General features: G+C 35.9%; 1 protein-coding gene across 32 annotated transcripts in view; it reads left to right on the forward strand.

The window, feature by feature from the left end:
• lrrfip1a (leucine rich repeat (in FLII) interacting protein 1a) overlaps nt 1–20866 on the forward strand; it is a 274944-nt gene that overhangs the window by 111622 nt on the left and 142456 nt on the right. For 3 of the 32 annotated variants that reach the window (XM_051930478.1, XM_051930487.1, XM_051930505.1), the window contains exon 1: nt 7935–8347. The exons of the other annotated variants lie outside the window; for them this stretch is intronic. In XM_051930478.1, coding sequence (XP_051786438.1) covers nt 8309–8347 — 39 coding nt within the window. In that variant the 5' untranslated portion in view covers nt 7935–8308. Of the gene's footprint in view, nt 1–7934; nt 8348–20866 lie in introns of those variants that run through there. 32 annotated transcript variants of the gene reach the window in all.

Raw genomic sequence — 20866 nt, forward strand, 5'->3', positions numbered from 1 at the left:
CTGGAAGCCTAATTTTATTTCAACATTGGATGACCTCTGTATGTATTTTGCATTTGCTTCATTCTTGTGAATTTTCCTTGAGAGTCTGATTTTTACTCATTTTTGAAAGAAATGCTGTTTAGGCTAAGCACGGTTCTAAACCAGTAGCTCCCAAAATCACTTGTAAACCCCATGTGGCTGCAGGTTTTTATTCCAACCAACTTCTGTTTTTAAATGGACTCCTAGCCTAGTTAAGCAACCTTTAATTTCTCAGCTTCTGTGTTTTGTGGTCAGTGTAGAAATTATGAAACTTAAAAGTTTCATAAATTTTTATTAGAATGTACCACGTATTGTATGTATGATACATGAAGAAAATGTAGTATTTTTTAACTTGGTTTTTCAGATTTTCATCATGAGTTTCATTATATTTCTATGTTTCAAGGTATTCTACTTATTTAATCCATAATTTAAGTGGATCTGAAGCTGAAGTACTTGAATCCTTTAGGCATTTAGTGTTGTTTGCATTGTGTGCCTTCTCTACTTATTGTTAATTGCCATTATTGGTATACAGTTAAAAGCAAGCTATGTAGAAAAAGGCAAATTAATAGGAAAACAACAAAACAAAATTAAGCATTTAAAGCTAAAGCAAAAAATATAAATGTTTCTAAATGTCTTATACATATTTAAATCACACTGCTGTTAATTTCTGAGTGCTGAAAAAAGAAGAGGTAAAAAGCAGAAAAAAACAACTAATTATATGAAAGAAATTAGATCAGTATTAGATTAAATAAATTATGAAACTGTTTGGAACACATACCCTATGGTCACATAGGGTCCTGAGGACTGAGTTTGAGAACAATGTTTCTGATTAAACTGTTACTTGAGCAACTGAAACTCGTCAGCAGTAACCACTCATCTGTTGCTTAAGATGTGTCTAAATTAATACATACTGATGGAAAAAAGAAATAGAATGACAAAACAATAGTTATAGCCTTGGCGGTTTCACAAAAGGTTACCAGCTTGTTTTAGCTCCCTTATTAACCATCCAACTTGTGCTGTGAAGCCTTGTGGCTTGCCAAAATGCATGAAAGATCGTTAGGTTAATTTTTCCAAGTGAGGTACATATAACAGTAATCTTTTAAAAGGCCATAATTCAACGCTTATGTCACATCAAGTTAACAGACCACACTTAGTTTTCTGTGCATTCCACAATGCTTTGAATGTCAACAGAAGGATGGAAGAGGGCCAATGGCATGCTACAGGCAGCTATGTCAGGTGTCAGTGTTGCAAAACCCAGTGAATTAAGCAACTCCACTACAGTGGGGCAAAAAAGAATTTAGTCAGCCACCAATTGTGCCAGTTCTCCCACTTAAAATGATGAGAGAGGCCTGTAATTTTCATCATAGGTATACCTCAACTATGAGAAACAAAATGAGAAAAAAAAAATCCAAAAAATCACATTGTCTGATTTTTGAGGAATTTATTTGCAAATTATGGTGGAAAAAAAGTATTTGGTCAATAACAAAAGTTCATCTCAATACTTTGTTATATACCCTTTGTTGGCAATGACAGAAGTCAAACGTTTTCTGTAAGTCTTTACAAGGTTTTCACACACTGTTGCTGGTATTTTGGCCCATTCCTCCATGCAGATCTCCTCTAGAGCAGTGATGTTTTGGGGCTGTCGCTGGGCAACACGGACTTTCAGCTCCCTCCAAAGATTTTCTATGGGGTTGAGATCTGGAGACTGGCTAGGCCACTCCAGGACCTTGAAATGCTTCTTACGAAGCCATTCCTTTGTTACCCGGGCGGTGTGTTTGGGATCATTGTCATGCTGAAAGACCCAGCCATGTTTCATCTTCAATGCCCTTGCTGATGGAAGGAGGTTTTCACTCAAAATCTGACGATACATGGCCCCATTCATTCTTTCCTTTACACGGATCAGTCGTCCTGGTCCCTTTGCAGAAAAACAGCCCAAAAGCATGATGTTTCCACCCCCATGCTTTACAGTAGGTATGGTGTTCTTTGGATGTAACTCAGCATTCTTTCTCCTCCAAACACAACGAGTAGAGTTTTTACCAAAAAATTCTATTTTGGTTTCATTCCTCTTCTGGATCATCCAAATGCTCTCTAACAAACTTCAGATGGGCCTGCACATGTACTGGCTCAAGCAGGGGGACATGTCTGGCACTGCAGGATTTGAGTCCCTGGCGGCGTAGTGTGTTACTGATGGTAGCCTTTGTTACTTTGGTCCCAGCTCTCTGCAGGTCATTCACTAGGTCCCCCAATGTGGTTCTGGGATTTTTGCTCACCGTTCTTGTGATCATTTTGACCCCACGGGGTGAGATCTTGCGTGGAGCCCCAGATCGAGTGAGATTATCAGTGGTCTTGTATGTCTTCCATTTTCTAATAATTGCTCCCACAGTTGATTTCTTCACACCAAGCTGCTTACCTATTGCAGATTCAGTCTTCCCAGCCTGGTGCAGGTCTACAATTTTGTTTCTGGTGTCCTTTGACAGCTCTTTGGTCTTGGCCATAGTGGAATTTGGAGTGTGACTGTTTGAGGTTGTGGACAGGTGTCTTTTATATTGATAACGAGTTCAAACAGGTGCCATATATACAGGAAACGAGTGGAGGACAAAGGAGCCTCTTACAGAAGAAGTTACAGGTCTGTGAGAGCCAGAAATCTTGCTTGTTTGTAGGTGACCAAATACTTATTTTCCACCATAATTTGCAAATAAATTCTTTAAAATCAGACAATGTGATTTTCTGGATTTTTTTTCTCATTTTGTCTGTCATAGTTGAGGTATACCTATGATGAAAATTACAGGCCTCTCTCATCTTTTTAAGTGGGAGAACTTGCACAATTGGTGGCTGACTAAATACTTTTTTGCCCCACTGTATATCACTGCTACAGAACAATTTTCAGAAGACTTTCACGGCAGATGTCTCTCTAAGATCTTACTATCCTCAAATGACCACACAAGAGCAAGACTAACACATACTGGTCCATCTGAGAGATTTTTTTTTTTTTTTTTTTTGATCAGCCACCTGTGTGCTACTGAAACCACTTTCCGACAGACAGCCCACATAAGTGAGAGGATAGTGAGAGACATGCTTGCTGGCATTAGAGCAAAGTGCTCTGCTCACATCTCTTGTGTGACCCTACGCTACAGCAGGATGATACCAAGCCACAAATAGCTGATCTGGTCATAAGTTTCTGAAGGAGGGAATGCTGCTGTACAGGTGCTGCCTTGGCCTACCTTCTCTTCTGACTTTAACCCCATAGAACACTAGTAGTATGACCCTAATTGTAACATCTAGAGGTGTGATCTGCTTCCCCAAAATTGTTTGCCAATTCTTTGGGCTCTTCTACAGTAATAATATAATGCTCCACAAATGCTGATTCTGAAGCAGTTTGGCTCTTTTGGGCAGTGACACAAGATATACACAAGATATCAGTTGTTAAAAATGAGAGTTGTTATTGTTTTCCTGTTGTTCTTGTTGTATTTTTTTCACAACGAAAATTCAAACTTCAGTCCAGCAGCAGATGTTTCCTTTCCTCCATCAGCATACTGTGCATACTGGAAAAAGAGTATTGTATGATTAAGGTTTTTTTTTTCCATCCCAAACCCTCATTTATTTCTTATACTAGAGAAACTAGGAAATTTGATTTAAATGTTCCTGCCTTGAGCCCTGTGTTGGCTATGATTGGCTCTGGCAGACCCCCGTGACCCTGTGTTAGGATATACCAGGTTGGATGATGGATGGATGGATTTTCCTTACAAGAATTGATCAATCTCTCATATCCCAACATCACAACATTTGTTTTGCTCTTTGATTTTAACTGTTCAAAAATCCAATTTTTTTCTGTTTCAGACAAGGCAGTTTATGTTGTCAACAATCAAGGCAAAAATATTATTCCCTTTCATTTTTTGGGTCAGTGCATGTGGTACTATTAATAGTTCCACCTCTTCTATGCTGCATTGTAAAATTGATATATTTGTGTCTCTTACCACTTGAAATAAGATCTTTCTCAATGGTGCTTAGTGTCATCACTGTCATTCCATTTATCCCGGTGAAACTCACAGTAGTATCCTGTTCTCCAAAACATCCTCCAAATCCGCTGTGGAAATTCATAGTTTCCCAGGCCAGCATGTTCTGGCTTTGTTCTAGGTCTTCTCCCATTAAGCAATGCCTTGCAGACATAAGACCTTTGACACATGAATTTTAGACCAATCAGTCCATCAAGCTTATTAATTTAGCTAATAACTAAGATGTCCCAATTTCTCCTCCAGTTACTTCTTGAAGGTCTCGAGGTTTTTGCTTCAGTTATATCTCTTGGTAGTTTGTTACAGATTCCCACAACAATTTTCATAAAGAAGTGATTCTTGGCCTAACTCTTAAATGCACTTTCATATAATTTCCACAAGATTCCTTGTGTACATGATTCGACATTTAGTCAATAGTATTCTACTGAATTTATTTGGTATCAATGACTTTGAAAATTTTGAAGACCTGTATTAGGTTCCCACACAGCCTCCTCTGCTCGAAACAGTTTTAATTCTGTCTCTGTCAGAGGATAGTCCTTAAGTCCTGGGATGTAGTTGCTTGCTCTTCTTTGCACAGCCTCAAGTGCTACTATGTCCTTTTTTTTGTAGTGTGCTGACCACTACAGTGCCTCATGTTGTCTGAGCATAATTTCCTTAGATTTATATTCACCAGTTTTTATAGTATAGCTAAATATTTTATTGCCTTTTTAATTGTACATTATTACACAACTAGCAAAATACCCACGCTTCGCAGCGGAGAAGTAGTGTGTTAAAGAGGTTATGTAAACATATACATATATACATATATACATATCTACATATACACATCTACATACACATATATATCTATATATACACATATCAACATATATATACACATACATATACACACATACATACACACACACATACATATATACATATACACATACATATATACATATACACATACATACATACACATACATATATATATATATATACTCACACACATACATACATACACACATTTATCTATATATATATATAAAGGAGAGTTGGGATCCGAGAGACTGTGTTTGTGGAGGGATGGAGAGTTAAGGCGGGTGTTGGAGTCACGTGATCATCTCCCCTCCCATTCACCTCATTTCATTCACTTCATTTCGCTCCGAGCTGAGCTCCGCAGCTGGCGCGGTCTTGCTGTTCTTGATTTGCTTTTCACATGGCCAACTATACGTTGCATGCTCAAGAGTAAGCTCAGCGCACAACTTGGTCATATTACAACCGGAGGGGCGAACTGACAACATGGTATACAAAGAGAACCTTAACAAATAATTATTGGTATAATTTCCCTCAGTTTATTATTTAAAATTTTAAAGCAGTACTTCGCTGCTGCGAAGCGCGGGTATTTGCTAGTGTATATATATATATATATATATATATACAGTAATCCCTCCTCCTCACTGCAGATTCAGCTTTCATATTTTTTATATTTATAATGAACCTTGGTTTTTAGTGGTGGGGAAGGTTTCAGTGCCTCGGGCATTTTTTATTTTTATTTTTTTAACAACTTTGAGTAGCCCTTTTTAGTGTACTTTTCACTGATTTGCTTGGAATGATCCTTAGTTTGTATCACTTTTTGTTTTTTTAAGCGCTGTACCAAACAACAACTGTGTCACTGTCAATAGCTAAGCGTATTTTAGTTTGAAATAAAATTCAGGTGGGTTCCACTGATGTAACTTAAGCTGTGAAGCAACCATTTTTCTTTATTTCAAAAATCTACGTAATATTATGCGACTTCTAGTCATGATGTATGTCAGATTTGCAGACCATAGTTGCTGATCTCGCTGCGGCACCATGTCAATTTAAATCACTGATGGATATGGCACTGTACAAAGGGTTAACAGAGCAACTTTGGCCACAGTCTTTCTTTTTGTTCTTTTTTTTCCATTCTGTTTTAGTACTTACGAGAGAGATTTGCAGACTAGTTCAACTGAGTCTCTGTTTATATTACATTAGGTTGTTGGCTTCTCAGGAGCAGCACACTCTTGACTGCCTCCAACTCACTAAGATTATGTAAATGAAAGCTTTGACTGAAAATCACTGGAAAAGTTGTCTAATTTGGCTTAGCCTTAACGCAGCGTGTCATATTTTAAAGGTAGCGAATACTTAAAGAGCCAGTTATTTCGTGTTTTCATTCCTATTTATTTAAGGATGTATTTGAGTATTGGGATTTTCAGTTTCTTCAAAGACTGGCGAAAAGGGAACCTAGTTGATTTAATTTACAGTTTTGATTAAATAAAAAAGATTAAATATAATAGGGCTGAGAGTGAATTGCACAGGCCAACACTGTTTAGCTATTTTGAGACTTTTTAAAAATATTTCCAAAATTTAGATGCAAACGTTTATAGAAAAACACTTATGGCTAAGCAGTATAGTAATAATTCTGTCAAACCACATTTACCTTTCTGCAATGAATTGTTCATTGGCCCAGTGAGTGCAGGTGCGTGCAGAATGAGCCCTGTGACAGCACTATCGCAGAGTTTCTGCTCTGTCTAGTGCTTCCAGGGTAAACCTGACACCCTGCAATCATCTTTTGGATTAATAAGCAGGTCTGAATATGTTGTGTTATTCAAGTAACTGATCATTTGATTACTAGGGTGCTGTACCGTGTTAGCCATTATGAATGTAGAGAAAAAGCCAAGCAAAATGACACCTTTTATTGGCTAACTAGAAAGATTACAATATGCAAGCTTTCGAGGCAACTCAGGCCTCTTCTTCATCTTGCCTGAAGAAGGGGCCTGAGTTGCCTCAAAAGCTTGCATATTGTAATCTTTCTAGTTAGCCAATAAAAGGTGTCATTTTGCTTGGCTTTTCTCTATGATCATTTGATTGAAAGACTAATTTCAAAGACTATGAGCTCAAACTGTAAGAATAGAAAAACTGAGCTGTAATCGTAAAAAAATAGGCATGTATGACAATTAATTGTGAAGTGCTCTTTATAAAAATAAAGATACTGTTGGTCAATATATAATTCATTCACTATGAAATTGGATAAACTATAAATGAAATTTCAAGAAACACATTGAAAATAAGCTGAAATATCATCAAGTTTTTTTCTGCTTTTGTGTACTTGACAGTAATACCAGATATATGCTAACATGTAATTCTAAATTACTCCAAGTAGTTAAAAACTCATTCTAAGGGATCTGTATTTTTGGTAATTATAACATTACCTAGGGCGGCACGGTGGCGCAGTGGTAGCGCTGCTGCCTCGCAGTTAGGAGACCCGGGTTCGCTTCCCGGGTCCACCCTGCGTGGAGTTTGCATGTTCTCCCCGTGTCTGCGTGGGTTTCCTCCGGGCGCTCCGGTTTCCTCCCACAGTCCAAAGACATGCAGGTTAGGTGGATTGGCGATTCTAAATTGGCCCTAGTGTGTGCTTGGTGTGTGGGTGTGTTTGTGTGTGTCCTGCGGTGGGTTGGCACCCTGCCCAGGATTGGTTCCCTGCCTTGTGCCCTGTGTTGGCTGGGATTGGCTCCAGCGGACCCCCGTGACCCTGTGTTCGGATTCAGCGGGTTGGAAAATGGATGGATGGATAACATTACCTCAGGTCACTTTTATATGCTGTATAATAAATTGAAATATGACCTTGTAAACTAAAGTCACATTTTTTTCAGTGCTTTTGTTTTTTTTCTAGTTTTGTAAAGCTTGGAATGAGCTCAGCATATGGTTTATTTTCTTTTCGATTAAATATATTGGTATAAACAAGCAAAAAAGAACAGGTAGCATTTTGTTAAAGTAAAGCAGTGTGAACTTAGAGCTAAAAGCTCCAACAAACATAAGCTGTTTTGCTAATTATTAACTTAGCTAATGTCTAACATTTAGGGGAGGTACTCTTCCTGTCTTGGTGGAACTGAAAGGCTTTATTCCCTGCTCAGTCGTGCAAGTGTTGTGACGAACAGGCAGCCCTTTGCAATGCATTCACTAAGTTAACAGAGATATTGGCAAATTATCAGCATTATGGAATAGCTTTGAATGGCTTTTTGTTATTCATCACACCAAAGGCCTGAGATATACCTGAGAAGTCAGCGGCACATACTTAACACTGAAAAAGATACCCCGGCTACAATTAAGTATACTTAGAAGGACCAGACGTCTTTTCAGTAGATGGATTAATTGTGGTAACTGAAATCTTTGCTTCAAGCCAAGCAAATGTTTATCACCATGAAACTGTATGAGCAGATTTCTTTTAATCAACAGAATTTTGATCTTTGGTCCTTTTATGACAAGGTATAGCAGCAATGGAAGAATATTTTCTGTCTGCCCAGGCTCAAAAAATTGTAAGTGGGATAAATTTCTTTCTATTTCCTTTACAGATTTATGCGTGAGATCGTACTAAAAATAGATGTGAAAATCTTTTTACATTTGTTTATTTATAGGAAATTAACTTGACATTTTTGGTTAGTGATATTATGTATACATAAGTTATTAAATGCTCTTGCTTATTGCTTAAGTCTCATTAAAAAATGAAGAACAAGTTACAAACATGTCAGTTCAGATTATTTGCTGTTTATTTCAGATGATATCCACCTTATTTCCTGATTTGGGGGTTGGGGAAACATCTATCATGGCAGCTTTGGGTGTAAAGCAGGAGTTAAACCTGAAAGGATCAGTGGTTCTTTACAGGGAATGCTTTGAAATTTGGCAGAAAACCAGACTACACAGACAAAACATGTAGAAAGGTGCTGGTTCCACTTAGTCTGAAAGTAGGCTGGGATTTGACTGTAAAACTTAGGAACTGTGAACAACAGGACTTTGCAGCCTTCCAACCAAACACTATCAGCTTCATTCAGAGTAAAGTTTCCTAGCTTAATAAAGATTTTATAGTTTATACTAATGTTAGTGTGTCACAGGTTCAAATGTTGCTTATTAAAAACCAAAATGCCTTTATGAGAAATTATGAGCTGCTCAAAGATAAAATGTAAAATAACCATTGTCATTACTATGTAAAACGTTAGTCATGTTTCAGCAATTTCCAGTAACACGGGGAAATCCCCTGTTAAAGGTAGTCTGTGCAATTTTTAAAGTAATAATAATAATAATACATTTTATTTTTTTGTAGGCGCCTTTCTAAACACTCAAGGACACTGAACAATAGACAAAACATTATTAACAAAAGTAAAATACAAAAGTTAAAATCAGACAGAGCAATTGTAATCAAAGAGAAAAAGAAGTCTTAAACAAATGAGTTTTAAGTTTAGATTTGAAAAGTGAAAATGATTCAATATTTCTAAGCTCAGGTGATAGTGAGTTCCAAAGCTGGGGAGCAGAGCAACTGAGTGCTCTGCTCCCCATAGTGGTGAGACGGACGAAGGGGACAGTCAAGTGCATGGAGGATGAGGATCTAAGGGGAGGGAATGGGAACATGGAGGAGGTCAGACAGATATGGAGGGGCAAGGTTGTGGATAGCCTTAAAAGTTAGTAGGAGAATTTTGAATTGAATTCAGAACTGAACTGGAAGCCAATGAAGCTTCTGCAAAACGGGAGTGATATGGTGAATAGAGGGGGTTCTAGTAATGATGTGGGCAGCTGAATTCTGGACCAGTTGAAGCTTATAAAGAGATTTGCGAGAAAGACCAAAGAAAAGGGAATTGCAATAATCCAGACAAGTAGTGACAAGGCTATGATCAAGGATAGCAGTGGTGTGGGGAGTGAGTGAGGGAGGGGATGAATACGATTAATGTTATGCAAGTAGAAATATGCAGACCAGGAGGTGTTATTGATGTGGGACTGAAAGGATAAGTACTGTCAAGGATGACACCCAGACTCTTAACCTGTGGGGAAGGGGAGACAGAGGAATTATCAATAACAAATAAAAAATGATCAGTTTTGGATAATGTTGATTTTGTACCAATGAGGAGAACCTGTTTTGTCAACTATTTAATTTAAGAAAATTTGAAGAAGACCAGGAATTGATTTCTGCTATGCAATCAGTAAGTGAGGAGGGTGGAAAGGAAGCAGTAGGTTTGCTAGTGAGACAGAGCTGGGTGTCATCAGCATAACAGTGGAAGCTAATGTTATATTTATGAAAGATATTGCCAAGGGGAAGGAGGTAAATAATGAAAATGAGGGGCCCCAGGGCAGAGTCCTGGGGCACACCTGAAGTAACAGCGGTGGTTTGGGATGTGAAAGTTTTAAGCTGAACAAATTGAGTGTGGCCTGAGAGGTAGGATCTGACCCAATCTAGTGGAGTGTGGGTAATGCCAATCGAAGATAATCTATTGAGAAGAGTAGTGTGACAAATAGTGTCAAAGGCTGCACTCAGATCAAGGAGGATGAGAATAGTAATTAAACCAGAATCATCTGCCATAAGGAGGTCATTAGTAAGTGCCGTTTCTGTACTGTGGAGGGGACGAAAACCAGACTGGAACTGTTCATACAGATTATTTTGAGATAGATGAGAATGAAGTTGAATAGACTTATTTTTTCAAGAATTTTGGAAATGAAGGGTAGATTAGAAATAGGACAGAAATTACTGAAATTAGTCGGATCGGCACCAGGTTTTTTCAGTATTGGGGTTATTGCAGCAGTTTTAAAAGATGAAGGAACAGTACCAGTAGTGAGAGAAGAGTGGATTATAGCAGAGATAAGGGGGACCAGAGAGGGGAGGTAGGCTTTGACTAGAACTGTAGGGAGGGGGTCCAGTTGACAGGTGGATGGCTTAGACTTACAGACAAGATCTGAGATTTCTGAGAAAGTAGGAAGCTGAAAAGAGGAAAATGAGTGAGTTGGTGGGTGAAATTCAAATGAAGTACTGGAGGAATCCGTACAGAGAGACGGATGAATCTTCTGGATTTTTTAATTAAAAGGGACATAAGGTAATTGTAAAATTCAGTTGAGTAAAGGTGAAAAGGTAAAGAATCCGGGGGTTGTGTGATATTGTTAAGTAGTGAAAACAATGACTTGGTGTTTCCTTCTTTGGCAGAAATAATGAAAGTATAATAGTTAGATTTACTTTGGGCAATACAGTTCTTGTAATAAAGTATATGGTTTTTGTACATCTTTTTGTGAACAGAGAGTCCAGTTTTTTATGTAACCGTTCAAGTTGCCGGCCTTTGGCTTTCAAAAGCTGAAGTTCAGGCGTGAACCAGGGAGCAGAAAAGGAGAAAGTGACTGTACAATATAAGAAAATAAAAAAGATTTTTATGTTGAAAATCAATCATTTTTTTTCTGCAGTAGTACATAGTAACCATCATATAAAATCCCTGAAATAGTAGAATTTCTTTTATTTTGAAATAACTTTTTTGTGGTAGTATGTAATGACCAGCATTAAATATACACTCAAACAGCAGCTTTTTTCTTCTTTCATGCTGCTTATATTTAATTGAGGAATGGTTTTAACAGAAGGGTGGAGTGGTATTCAAAATTATGATACTTGGGTGTGGTGTGGTGGAAACCCAGTCTCAAAGGTTGCCAGTTAAAATAGCACTTTTGATTGCTATCAGGCTTTTTTGCCTTTCAAAGCATACATGTTGATAATGCTTATTACAAAAGAATGTTAAAAAAGTGGTCTGTTGATTGCAGTAAAGATAGCACCTTTGTATGCAGGCCTGCTAATTAGTGACTGGTAATTTGACACCCTTGTCTTGACTTGGGTAGAGCATATGAGCCAAGTAAGGAAGCTTTGGCCCATGGCTAGCAAAGTAGGAAAGAATTTTTTAGATGTATACTGAACTTCTTGGGAAATGTTATATCTAACCTGTAGAAGAATATTGATTTGTTAATGTATCATTTTGTTTTTGTTTTGTTACCACGTCTTATTGCCTAGCCAAATTTTTCATAGGCCATGTTCAGAAAGATTATATGTAACATTTTAACTTTGTCAGATAACTTTGCTAAATAATAAGGATATTTTGTTAAATAATAAGCTCTGCCACTTTCAGGTTTGTTTGTAACCACGTCTGATATTATTTAATAAGAAAGTATGTCTATCATATCTGTAACAAACCCAGAATCATTTATCTTATGAAAGAACCGGACAATAGATAGATTGAAAATGGTTTGGTGGTTCAGTGGCAATACTCCATTTATTGCTGCATGGCACAGCATACATTTGTTGCTTCAGTATTTTAGCACTTTTGGACAATAGCTAATTCCTTCAACTCTAGTGCCTGTTATTGATGTTGTCTTGTTAGGTGTTATTGCATTTGTGTTGTTTAGACTGGAAGAGGTGGGGGAGGGAGGTGGAAGGATTGAGGTTATCCTGTGCCCAGTGGGGTCACTGATCTTTGTCCAGGTCATCGACTTAACACTTGAAAAATAAACTAACAAATATGTGAGGTGCTGCTTCACTGCCAAATCCTTCCTCTGTATCTCTTCTGATTCAGGCCCTGTAAGCCATACACTAGACTTGTGATATCGAATAGTACATTAAATGTTTATATGTACAAAAGATTTGTTTGAAAAGAGCGTCACATTAGTGTACCCTTGAGCATGGCCTGCATTCATAACCATGCCAAAAATATTTTTTTAAAAAGTGTTTAATTTTATCGGCTGCCATTAGACATATATTACTAGCAAGTACTAGGGTTAAGTGACAATTCATAGTTGATGCTTCTAATGTCACTTTAGTGGTGTTCGAGACATTATTGGTTAGTGGAGAACACTTACTGTGGTGATTTATAACAGATACTTAAGGAACTTTTTTACAGTTAATATTAGGATTTTTACCATTCTTATCAGCTAGAGTCAGTACAGCGCATACTTTATTTATGAAAGAGGCATTATTTTGTGTAATATGCTTTATGCCTAGGCTCCCATCATCCTACTCTAAAACCCAGGGTTACAAATTTTGCCTGTAGGCAAATATTCCTGGTGCTCTTGGATACTGCTATACTTGATCTTACTTTAAACCGTTAACTATACTCTGCTCCCTTAGTAATTCTAAAATCTCTTTCTTATGGATAATGCTTTCATGAATCTTTCATGAGTTATTACTTGTCATTTTCGTGGGGAGTAGATCTTTTCTGACCTTGCAGAATCTTTTTGATTTTTGTCTGGTTTTGGAAGAAGGGGAGTTAAGTGGTATTAATGCTGTTCCTTGTAAGGCTGATGATTTCAGCCTTGTCACTTTCTAATTCACTGATATGATAAGTGGGTAAGACAGTGGATTAATGGATAACTTGATTGGCAACTTGTGACTTGTTTTGGAAAACTTCTCCAAGAATTTTAAAAATGTGTTGTATTATTGCATTAGTAGTACACAGTATCTACAGTGTTTTATTGAATAGTTTAAGCAGAGATTGTTGAACCTTTCAGTACACACTTACTTTTGTGAGCTTGACCATCCTTCTGTTCTTCTATATATCTGTGTTTTTTGACCTGCTTGTTAAGTATCAGGTTAAGGGAGTCAGAGGCTATCCCAGCATTATGGGATGAAAGGCAGGAATCACAGACATTATTGTTTATTTGACTTTATTTGAGATGATTTTAATAGATCACAAAACTTTCAAATTCTTAACCCATGTCTTCCACATGTGGAACAAAAGCAAGTTAACTGACTTGCTGAGAGTTGCACAGTGATTTTAAGGCCAGAATTTTCCGAGTTGTTACATTGGTTAAGGTCCAGGGTTTCAGCTACAGTGCCACACTGATTCATATCCAAAATCTTCAAAACATGACTTACTCTATACTAAACCAGATTTCCTGAGAAAGCATTCTTTGAAATCCTTGTATCCTTTTAGGCATTTGAACTTATTTTAACATTTTTTTTTTCTCTAATAGTTTCCTCTTCCTTTTGTTTAAGTATGCATTAACTGTTATGTTTAGCTGTCCATTCACTTTACTTAATTCTAGTTCTTTTTAATTAAGGAAGCCAGCTTTCCCATGGATTACGTGCAAAATGTTTTAAGGTGCATTTTCGTTTTTTGGTGGAGTTCCCCTTTCTATTTATTGTGATTTTGGTGAGCTCTCTCTCATCTTTCCATATGTAATGGAAGACACAATGTAACTTGGAAATTTACAGGCTTGAACGGGAGCCCAGTACTTTGTTTCAGACTCAGAGGGGTGACATTACTGACTACAAAGGCAGAAAGTGTTTTGAGCATTGGGAATAAAAGCTAGTTTTAATGGCGTCTCATTTGCCATTAAGTGGTTGAATGAGAATTCTGTCTTCCAGGAAGGAAAGGACCTAATCTTTAAACAGTGTTTTTCAGATGGCTTAACATCAGGCTAAGAAAACAAGACCATTTCAGACTTGATGTATGCTTTTTTAACTAAAGTAAAATATACACTGGAAAAGAAATAGAAATGCATGCAAGACAGGCATCAGAAGAGCTTTGTTCAGGGTAATGGGAGTCTGGAACAAGTTGTAGCTGAAATTTTGGAACAGCTTGGTAACAAAAAAGGCACTGAGTGGACTCCTTTTTGACCTTTATGGTTTAAGCCTTCAAATTTGATTTTAAAAGGGCACTTTGTAAATATATGTATAGAATGTAGTTGTTATAGCTGTATATATAACAGAAAAGAGGGACAGTTATGTGCATAGTTTATTAATATAATTAAAAATAGTAAAAGAAAAATGGGTCTCTGTGTGGAATCTGCTTGCATGGGATGAATATTATGCAAGCATTTATTACAGTTTATTAATGATAGTGAAACATGAAATTGTTTTCCTCTGTAGTGGGGAGTAGGCACAAAGAAAGCAGTTTGCAAATTATTACAGTGCATAACACAAGTACTGTTTTATTTATTCATTGATATTGAGAATTTGGACTCTGTAAAGTTTGTTACAATGTATACTAGTTCATCATATTAACTATATATAGTAAGCATTATACAATATACATTACATTGCTTTTAAAATCTTAAAATCTATAATTTCTAGTTTTACCAAAAGTATAGGTACTACTAAGGCAATTGTATAGAAATGCAGAACACAGAGTTACATTTGCTTTCCATTCATTGTTTTCTTATGTACTTCACTGCATAAATTTCTTTGCAAGCATTGTGTTTGTGGTCCACAGTATTTTCCTTGAAGATTTAGTCCTTTGAATAGTCTGATTAAAGAACAAAGTAACGCTTCATAGGCAACTCTGAAAGGAAACCTTGAAAAGCAAGTATATTACAATGAAAAGATGGTGTCATCAGACTTTGCAAGAGTGGTCTTCTACAAATAAGCAGTTGGATCTCAAGCCTTTACAGCTGTGCAAATTATTTTTAAAGGAAAGGGAAAAAAGTTAATTTAAATTGTACTTAAATTCTGTTCCACTTGTAAAGGAGCATATAAGACTTGTATCTTAATTAGAAAGACATTTGATTTGTGGATTCTGAATCACACATTGCACTGTTTAGCCATCATTCAAGAGAATGATTTTAGATATTTTTATATCCTGGACACCAACATGGTAGGTATACAGTATGTTGATATTGTTATTTGATATATTTGGAATTATTTTGACAGCACAAAATTTAGCAATAAAACTGTTTTTTAAATGTAATATGTATAACCTAGACATTAGAATATAGAACAAATAATGTTCAGTTTATAAATTTTAAAGTGAGATCTTTTGTGCATTGTGGGGAGGCACAATTAAGTAGAATGTGATCATGAAAGTACAGCTTAAGAACTGGCTGAACACTGGCATTAATGATAGAGTTTGAATATCCTCAACAATGACATAGCCAAAATTAGGAAAAATATCAAATATTACCTGTAATCCTCAGAGAAATTGTCAAACTAATTAACAGCTGTCCCTAAAATATGTAGGAATGTGAAGGTATGCACAGTTAGTATTAAATATAGTCCATTGAAAAAATGACACAGGAAAAATTTAGAGAAAAAGAGCTTTGAAACATTACACTCATGTATAACATTTTATTTTGATATCTTTAATAGGTATATAATTAATGAGATCAAATATTACTGTAGTTAAGTCTGTTTATCGGCAATATATTAAACTTTGATGCCAGGTGAATATACCTTGTGTTAAAAGTGGCACAGGAACTAATGATTTTTGTGTAATGAGATAGTCTTTTCAAATTAGTAAGTAAGAGGAAAAAATGAAAATTGTTTCAAGTGGGGCTTAGAAAAGTATTAGTTTAGCAAAAAAATATGTAGTTTAAGACAGAGCATAAGCAGTGCCCTGTAGATTCAAAAGCAATGGAATGTGATCTGCGCCGATGGAGTCAATATATATGGCGGGTGTGTGTATGCACATTTGAGTCTGTATCTACATATTCATTTCATAGTGTTTGTTTCCCTACTATTTTTACAACATAACCTATAGATTCTCTTTGCTGCATTTCTTTAGCTAGATATTTATGTTGCCTGACACAAACTGTATCTACTGGAAGCACCATCATGTAAGGTACTGGGAAGCAGTATACTATATAAAGTATATACATAAGCAGAGCAAGTTTTTTGCAGTATACTATATATAGCATATACACAAGCAGAGTGATTTTTTTGCTCAAGGAATTTGTTTTTAAGAGTAAAAGATAAGACTGAAATATAGCATCCTGTCTTTTGTTTTTGACTCTTAATATGCATGTTTGTGTTAACATTTTTAAATAATCACTTTTGTGTGTTTGATTACATGTATTTTGGTAAGTTCATCAAACTTGCATTGTGAATATGGACAAAGTCATGCACTGATCACATTAGATTTTTAGAATGCAATATTATTGGCCTAAATTGTCAAACACTTAACTTGGATAGCAGGTTTCATGTAAAGTATTCACACAAGCAATAATTTAAGACAGTATTGTTGCTCTGCCTGCTTGTAAATGTAATTTTAAATAAATATGACCTAATGTTTATTTGATCAATGCAATCATTGGTAAAATCTTCAGCCATTTTTTCTTAGTTATTGCAAATTGGATAATATTTAAATAATATAATTAAAGATGTCATTGTTAAATAATCTTTTGTAGAGTCTTTAATGGGTGTCTTCATCGCACAGTATTTAGTGTTACTATCTCATAGCACCAAGAACCTTGTTCCTCCATTGCACCTGATGTTCTAAGAATAGGTTCTGTCTCCTTGTAATCAGGCTTAGAAAATGGATGAAAAATGTATTAAATAAATATGGTTGGGAAGTGAAGGTTTAAAAGGAAAAGTAAAATGTGTTCAGATGGCATCTTTTCTAGCAGTTCAATACTATCTCATTGCTTTTCATTTTAGTGGGATTAAATTAAAGGTGAAATCAGAAGACTTTTATATCATAATTAACTATACATTTTGTTCCTTGCATAAGGACCACAAATCATTTCATCATTTAGTAACACGTGTAGTAGTACAGTGACTTGAATAATGGAGATTTCAGGTATTTCTGATTTCCTGACTAGATGAAGACACTAAAATGAGAAACAGCTGTTTGTCCTGTACAGTTTGTTATTGCTGTTCATTTTCTATTTTTTGATGATATTGTACTTGGAAAATAGTTAAATTCTCAGGAAACAGCACTCTGTTATAATGGCCTTTCTAAGTTTAAACAGGATTAATGCCAAAAAACATTTAATCTGACCTTATGCTTACTTTTATAAAATGCTTTAAGACCAAATGTATAACCATACGCTGCAGCTGTAGATAATCTGATCTAAAACCCTTGTATTTCTCTTGGAAGCAGTTGGTTTTAGGCAGTCAGCATCTGGATTTCCCATAGCACATAATTTGTAAATTGCTTGTTTAGCTTTAAAATCAGATTGACTGTGTCTATTATAATTACTAACATCCTAGTGTTAGACCAGAGCATCACTCGGGCTGTGAAAACAGTGTTAAAGCATTAGTCCTGAGTGTCACTTGGTCATATGTATAAATGCATCTCACGTAAGTGTTAGACCTGAGGATTACTTGGGCAGTAAAAGTGCTAATAGTGTTAGTCCTCAGCATTAATCGGGCAACTGTATAGGTGTGTCTTATGTAAGCGCCCGGCCCGAGCATTACCGATGTAATTGTGTAGATACGTCTTCTCATAGAGGTGACTTGTAAGAAACGTTTTCCAGCAGCCCAGGTGTTGCATGCTCTTGACAGTGATACAAGCAGTGATGACAAAGTGAATCTGTCTTCAAGCAGTGAAATTGAAACCAAAAGTAATTCTGATGAATCTGAAAGTGACACTTGCCTTTGGGTCTCTTTTGACCCTGCTTCAAGTAAACCAGCACCACCTTGTTTTGATTTTGTGGGCAGCCAGGAAAAAAAGTAAATGTTGACAGCCAAGATCCATTTACTTACTTGAAGTTATTTCTTGATGATGATGTAATCAAAAGAATTATTGTTGTTGAGACGAATCCTTATGTTGAACAGTGTCCGTTAAATGACTGTAAACCAAAGCAGTTTTCCTTTTCAAAGATATACAACACAAAAGAAACATTTTAACAGTATATATGGTATTAGCATCATTATTATTATTTATCATTATTTTTATTATTTGTATCATTATTATACTTTTTACACTTCTGACTTTGTACCTTTAGTGTTTTACAGTAGAAAGATCAGATTTAATAAAAATTTTATTTTTCAAGCAAAAAAATGCAATGCTTTTTACTTGTTTTTTTGAGAAAAAATGTGACATTTAAGAGGTTAAGTAAAAAAAGATTTGACTGAAAGTGTTTAGTATGAGGACCTGGCTGAGGATCTCTTCACAGCTGTACCAGAATAAAAGGCATTTTCTGTGTTCCTTTATGTGAAGATTATGTACATTAAGACGAACACTTTTTAAAAATAGCTTTTTATGATTTTTATAAGCTACATGGACAATACAGATGAAATTGACTTAAACGGATACAATTTCATTTTTCTTTCTGATGCTTTTGGTGTCTATGTAGATCTTCTTCTTTTCTTCTTTTTTCTCCCATATTTATTTTTTTATTATGATTATTTTATTTGAAGAAAGTAACATTCCTTACTTTCAAGTTTAACTTGACAAAACACAACTTCAGCCCCCACCCAAGAGAGAGAGAGGGGAGAGCCAATAGTAAGAACAAATCTTTAAAAACAACCAAGAAGGGAGACTGTCTTTTTAATCGATATAATATCTTATTCGAAAATGTTATTAATTTTGATCTTGCCATATTTTTAAAAATGTTTTGAACAGATCCTCAAAGCAAGATTTTAATTTTTTCCAATTTCAAATAGAACATCAGTTAACCACTGACTTAGAAAAGGTGGGCTGCGATTCTTCCAGTTGAGCAAGATAAGTCTATGTGCTAGTCATGTGTGGTAAGGGCAATTACAATCAATTTGTCCTTTTCCACTTTAAGCCCATCTGGGAGCACACCAAACACAGCCGTTAACAGTTTAGGAGTGATTGTGACACCAAGGCTGTCTGATAGGAAATTAAAGATTTTTGTCCAAAATTACATTAATTTGGTACACTTCCAAAACATGTGGTCCAGTGAGGCTGAAGCTAGATTATAACGTTCACAGGTTGAATCTTGTCCTGGATACATTTTGGACAGTTATAAAATGAGGTAAATGTGATCAATAAAAGATTTTAAATTTAACGATTCAGTAGTTTCTGCATATATTCTGTGCATGGCTGCCTTCCACTGATTTTCTGTGATATTAAGCGAAAGAACCTTTCCCCACTGTACCTTAGGATCTTTGAAAGAAAGAAACTTTATCTTTTTATATATTGTTGAGATGCTGTATGAGTCTTCAAGACTGATCAGTATTTCTTCTGGAGTAGAAATGAATGTGAGGTGTGGGAAAAATTGATTAGGATCCTTTTAGCAAAGTTTCTGATTTGAAAGTAGTGGAAAAATTGTGTTGATGGGAAGTTAAATCTGAAGCATAATTGTGCATAAGATGTAATGACATTATCTATATACAATTCTGTAAGTGTTTTAATCCCGAGTATTTTCCAAATATTAAATACTGTGAAGGTTTGAGAGGGTAGAAAATGATGATTGTCATGCAGAGGTTTGCACCGATCTGTGTTTTTTGTATCTCACACACCTTTATTGTAAGAGCATCCCTTATCTACAATTGAGCGTTCGATCAGAAGAAAATATGAAGCTGGTTTTTAATTAAAACGTCGTTGAAGTTGCAAAAGAAATTTATAACTGCACTGCTGCAACAAAATTCAATGCGTCTGAGAAACTGATATGAGATTGAAGGAGGCAAGAAGATGAAAAAAAAAAAAAATACGACCATTCAAAAATGTGACACTTATAAGTCGAGGTCTAATTTTAACATTGATTTTTCGGGTTTCAAGACCCCACTTATATGTGAGTATATACGGTAATACTCTCAAAATGCATAGGTTATATTTTTATGGTCAATGATTTTATCTTCATCTGTAGTGCCTTATTTGGAGACCTGTGTTTATTCTTGATCTAGTTTGGTAATTTCACTAATTAACTCTGACGTCTTCTTGGTCTCCAGTTTATTTTTATGGGAAAGATATGAAATATGTCCTCTTCAAAAAGCCTTCAGAGTTTCCCAGAGCATTCCTGCAGATACCTTTAAGGATACATTTGTCTCTAAAAATGGAGGCGAAAGTTCTAATCTGCTGATTACAGGGGGTTCTAATGTTAGCTACAAAATGGGTGTGTAGGGTATAGTGATTCAAGCTTCAAGATCAGAGGGTTGTGATCGAAGATAACAATAGTGTTGTACTTGCAAGATTTGATAATGGGCATTAAATTATTATAAATAAATCCTAGGGGGCTGTGCCCCCTGCTCGCTTCTCCATGGGTCTGATTATGATCCATTACAAACTGTGTTGTTGTTTTTGTCATATTAGATGTTATCACCACTGCAGTTGAAGATCTGTCCAGGTCAGGATTTAAAACACAAAGTCTCCAGACATTTATAATTTTATGAGTGTTTATATTGGGAATGGATGCAAATACAT

The sequence above is a fragment of the Erpetoichthys calabaricus genome, chromosome 8 (assembly GCF_900747795.2).
Source record: "Erpetoichthys calabaricus chromosome 8, fErpCal1.3, whole genome shotgun sequence".
Classification (NCBI taxonomy): Eukaryota; Metazoa; Chordata; class Cladistia; order Polypteriformes; family Polypteridae; genus Erpetoichthys; species Erpetoichthys calabaricus.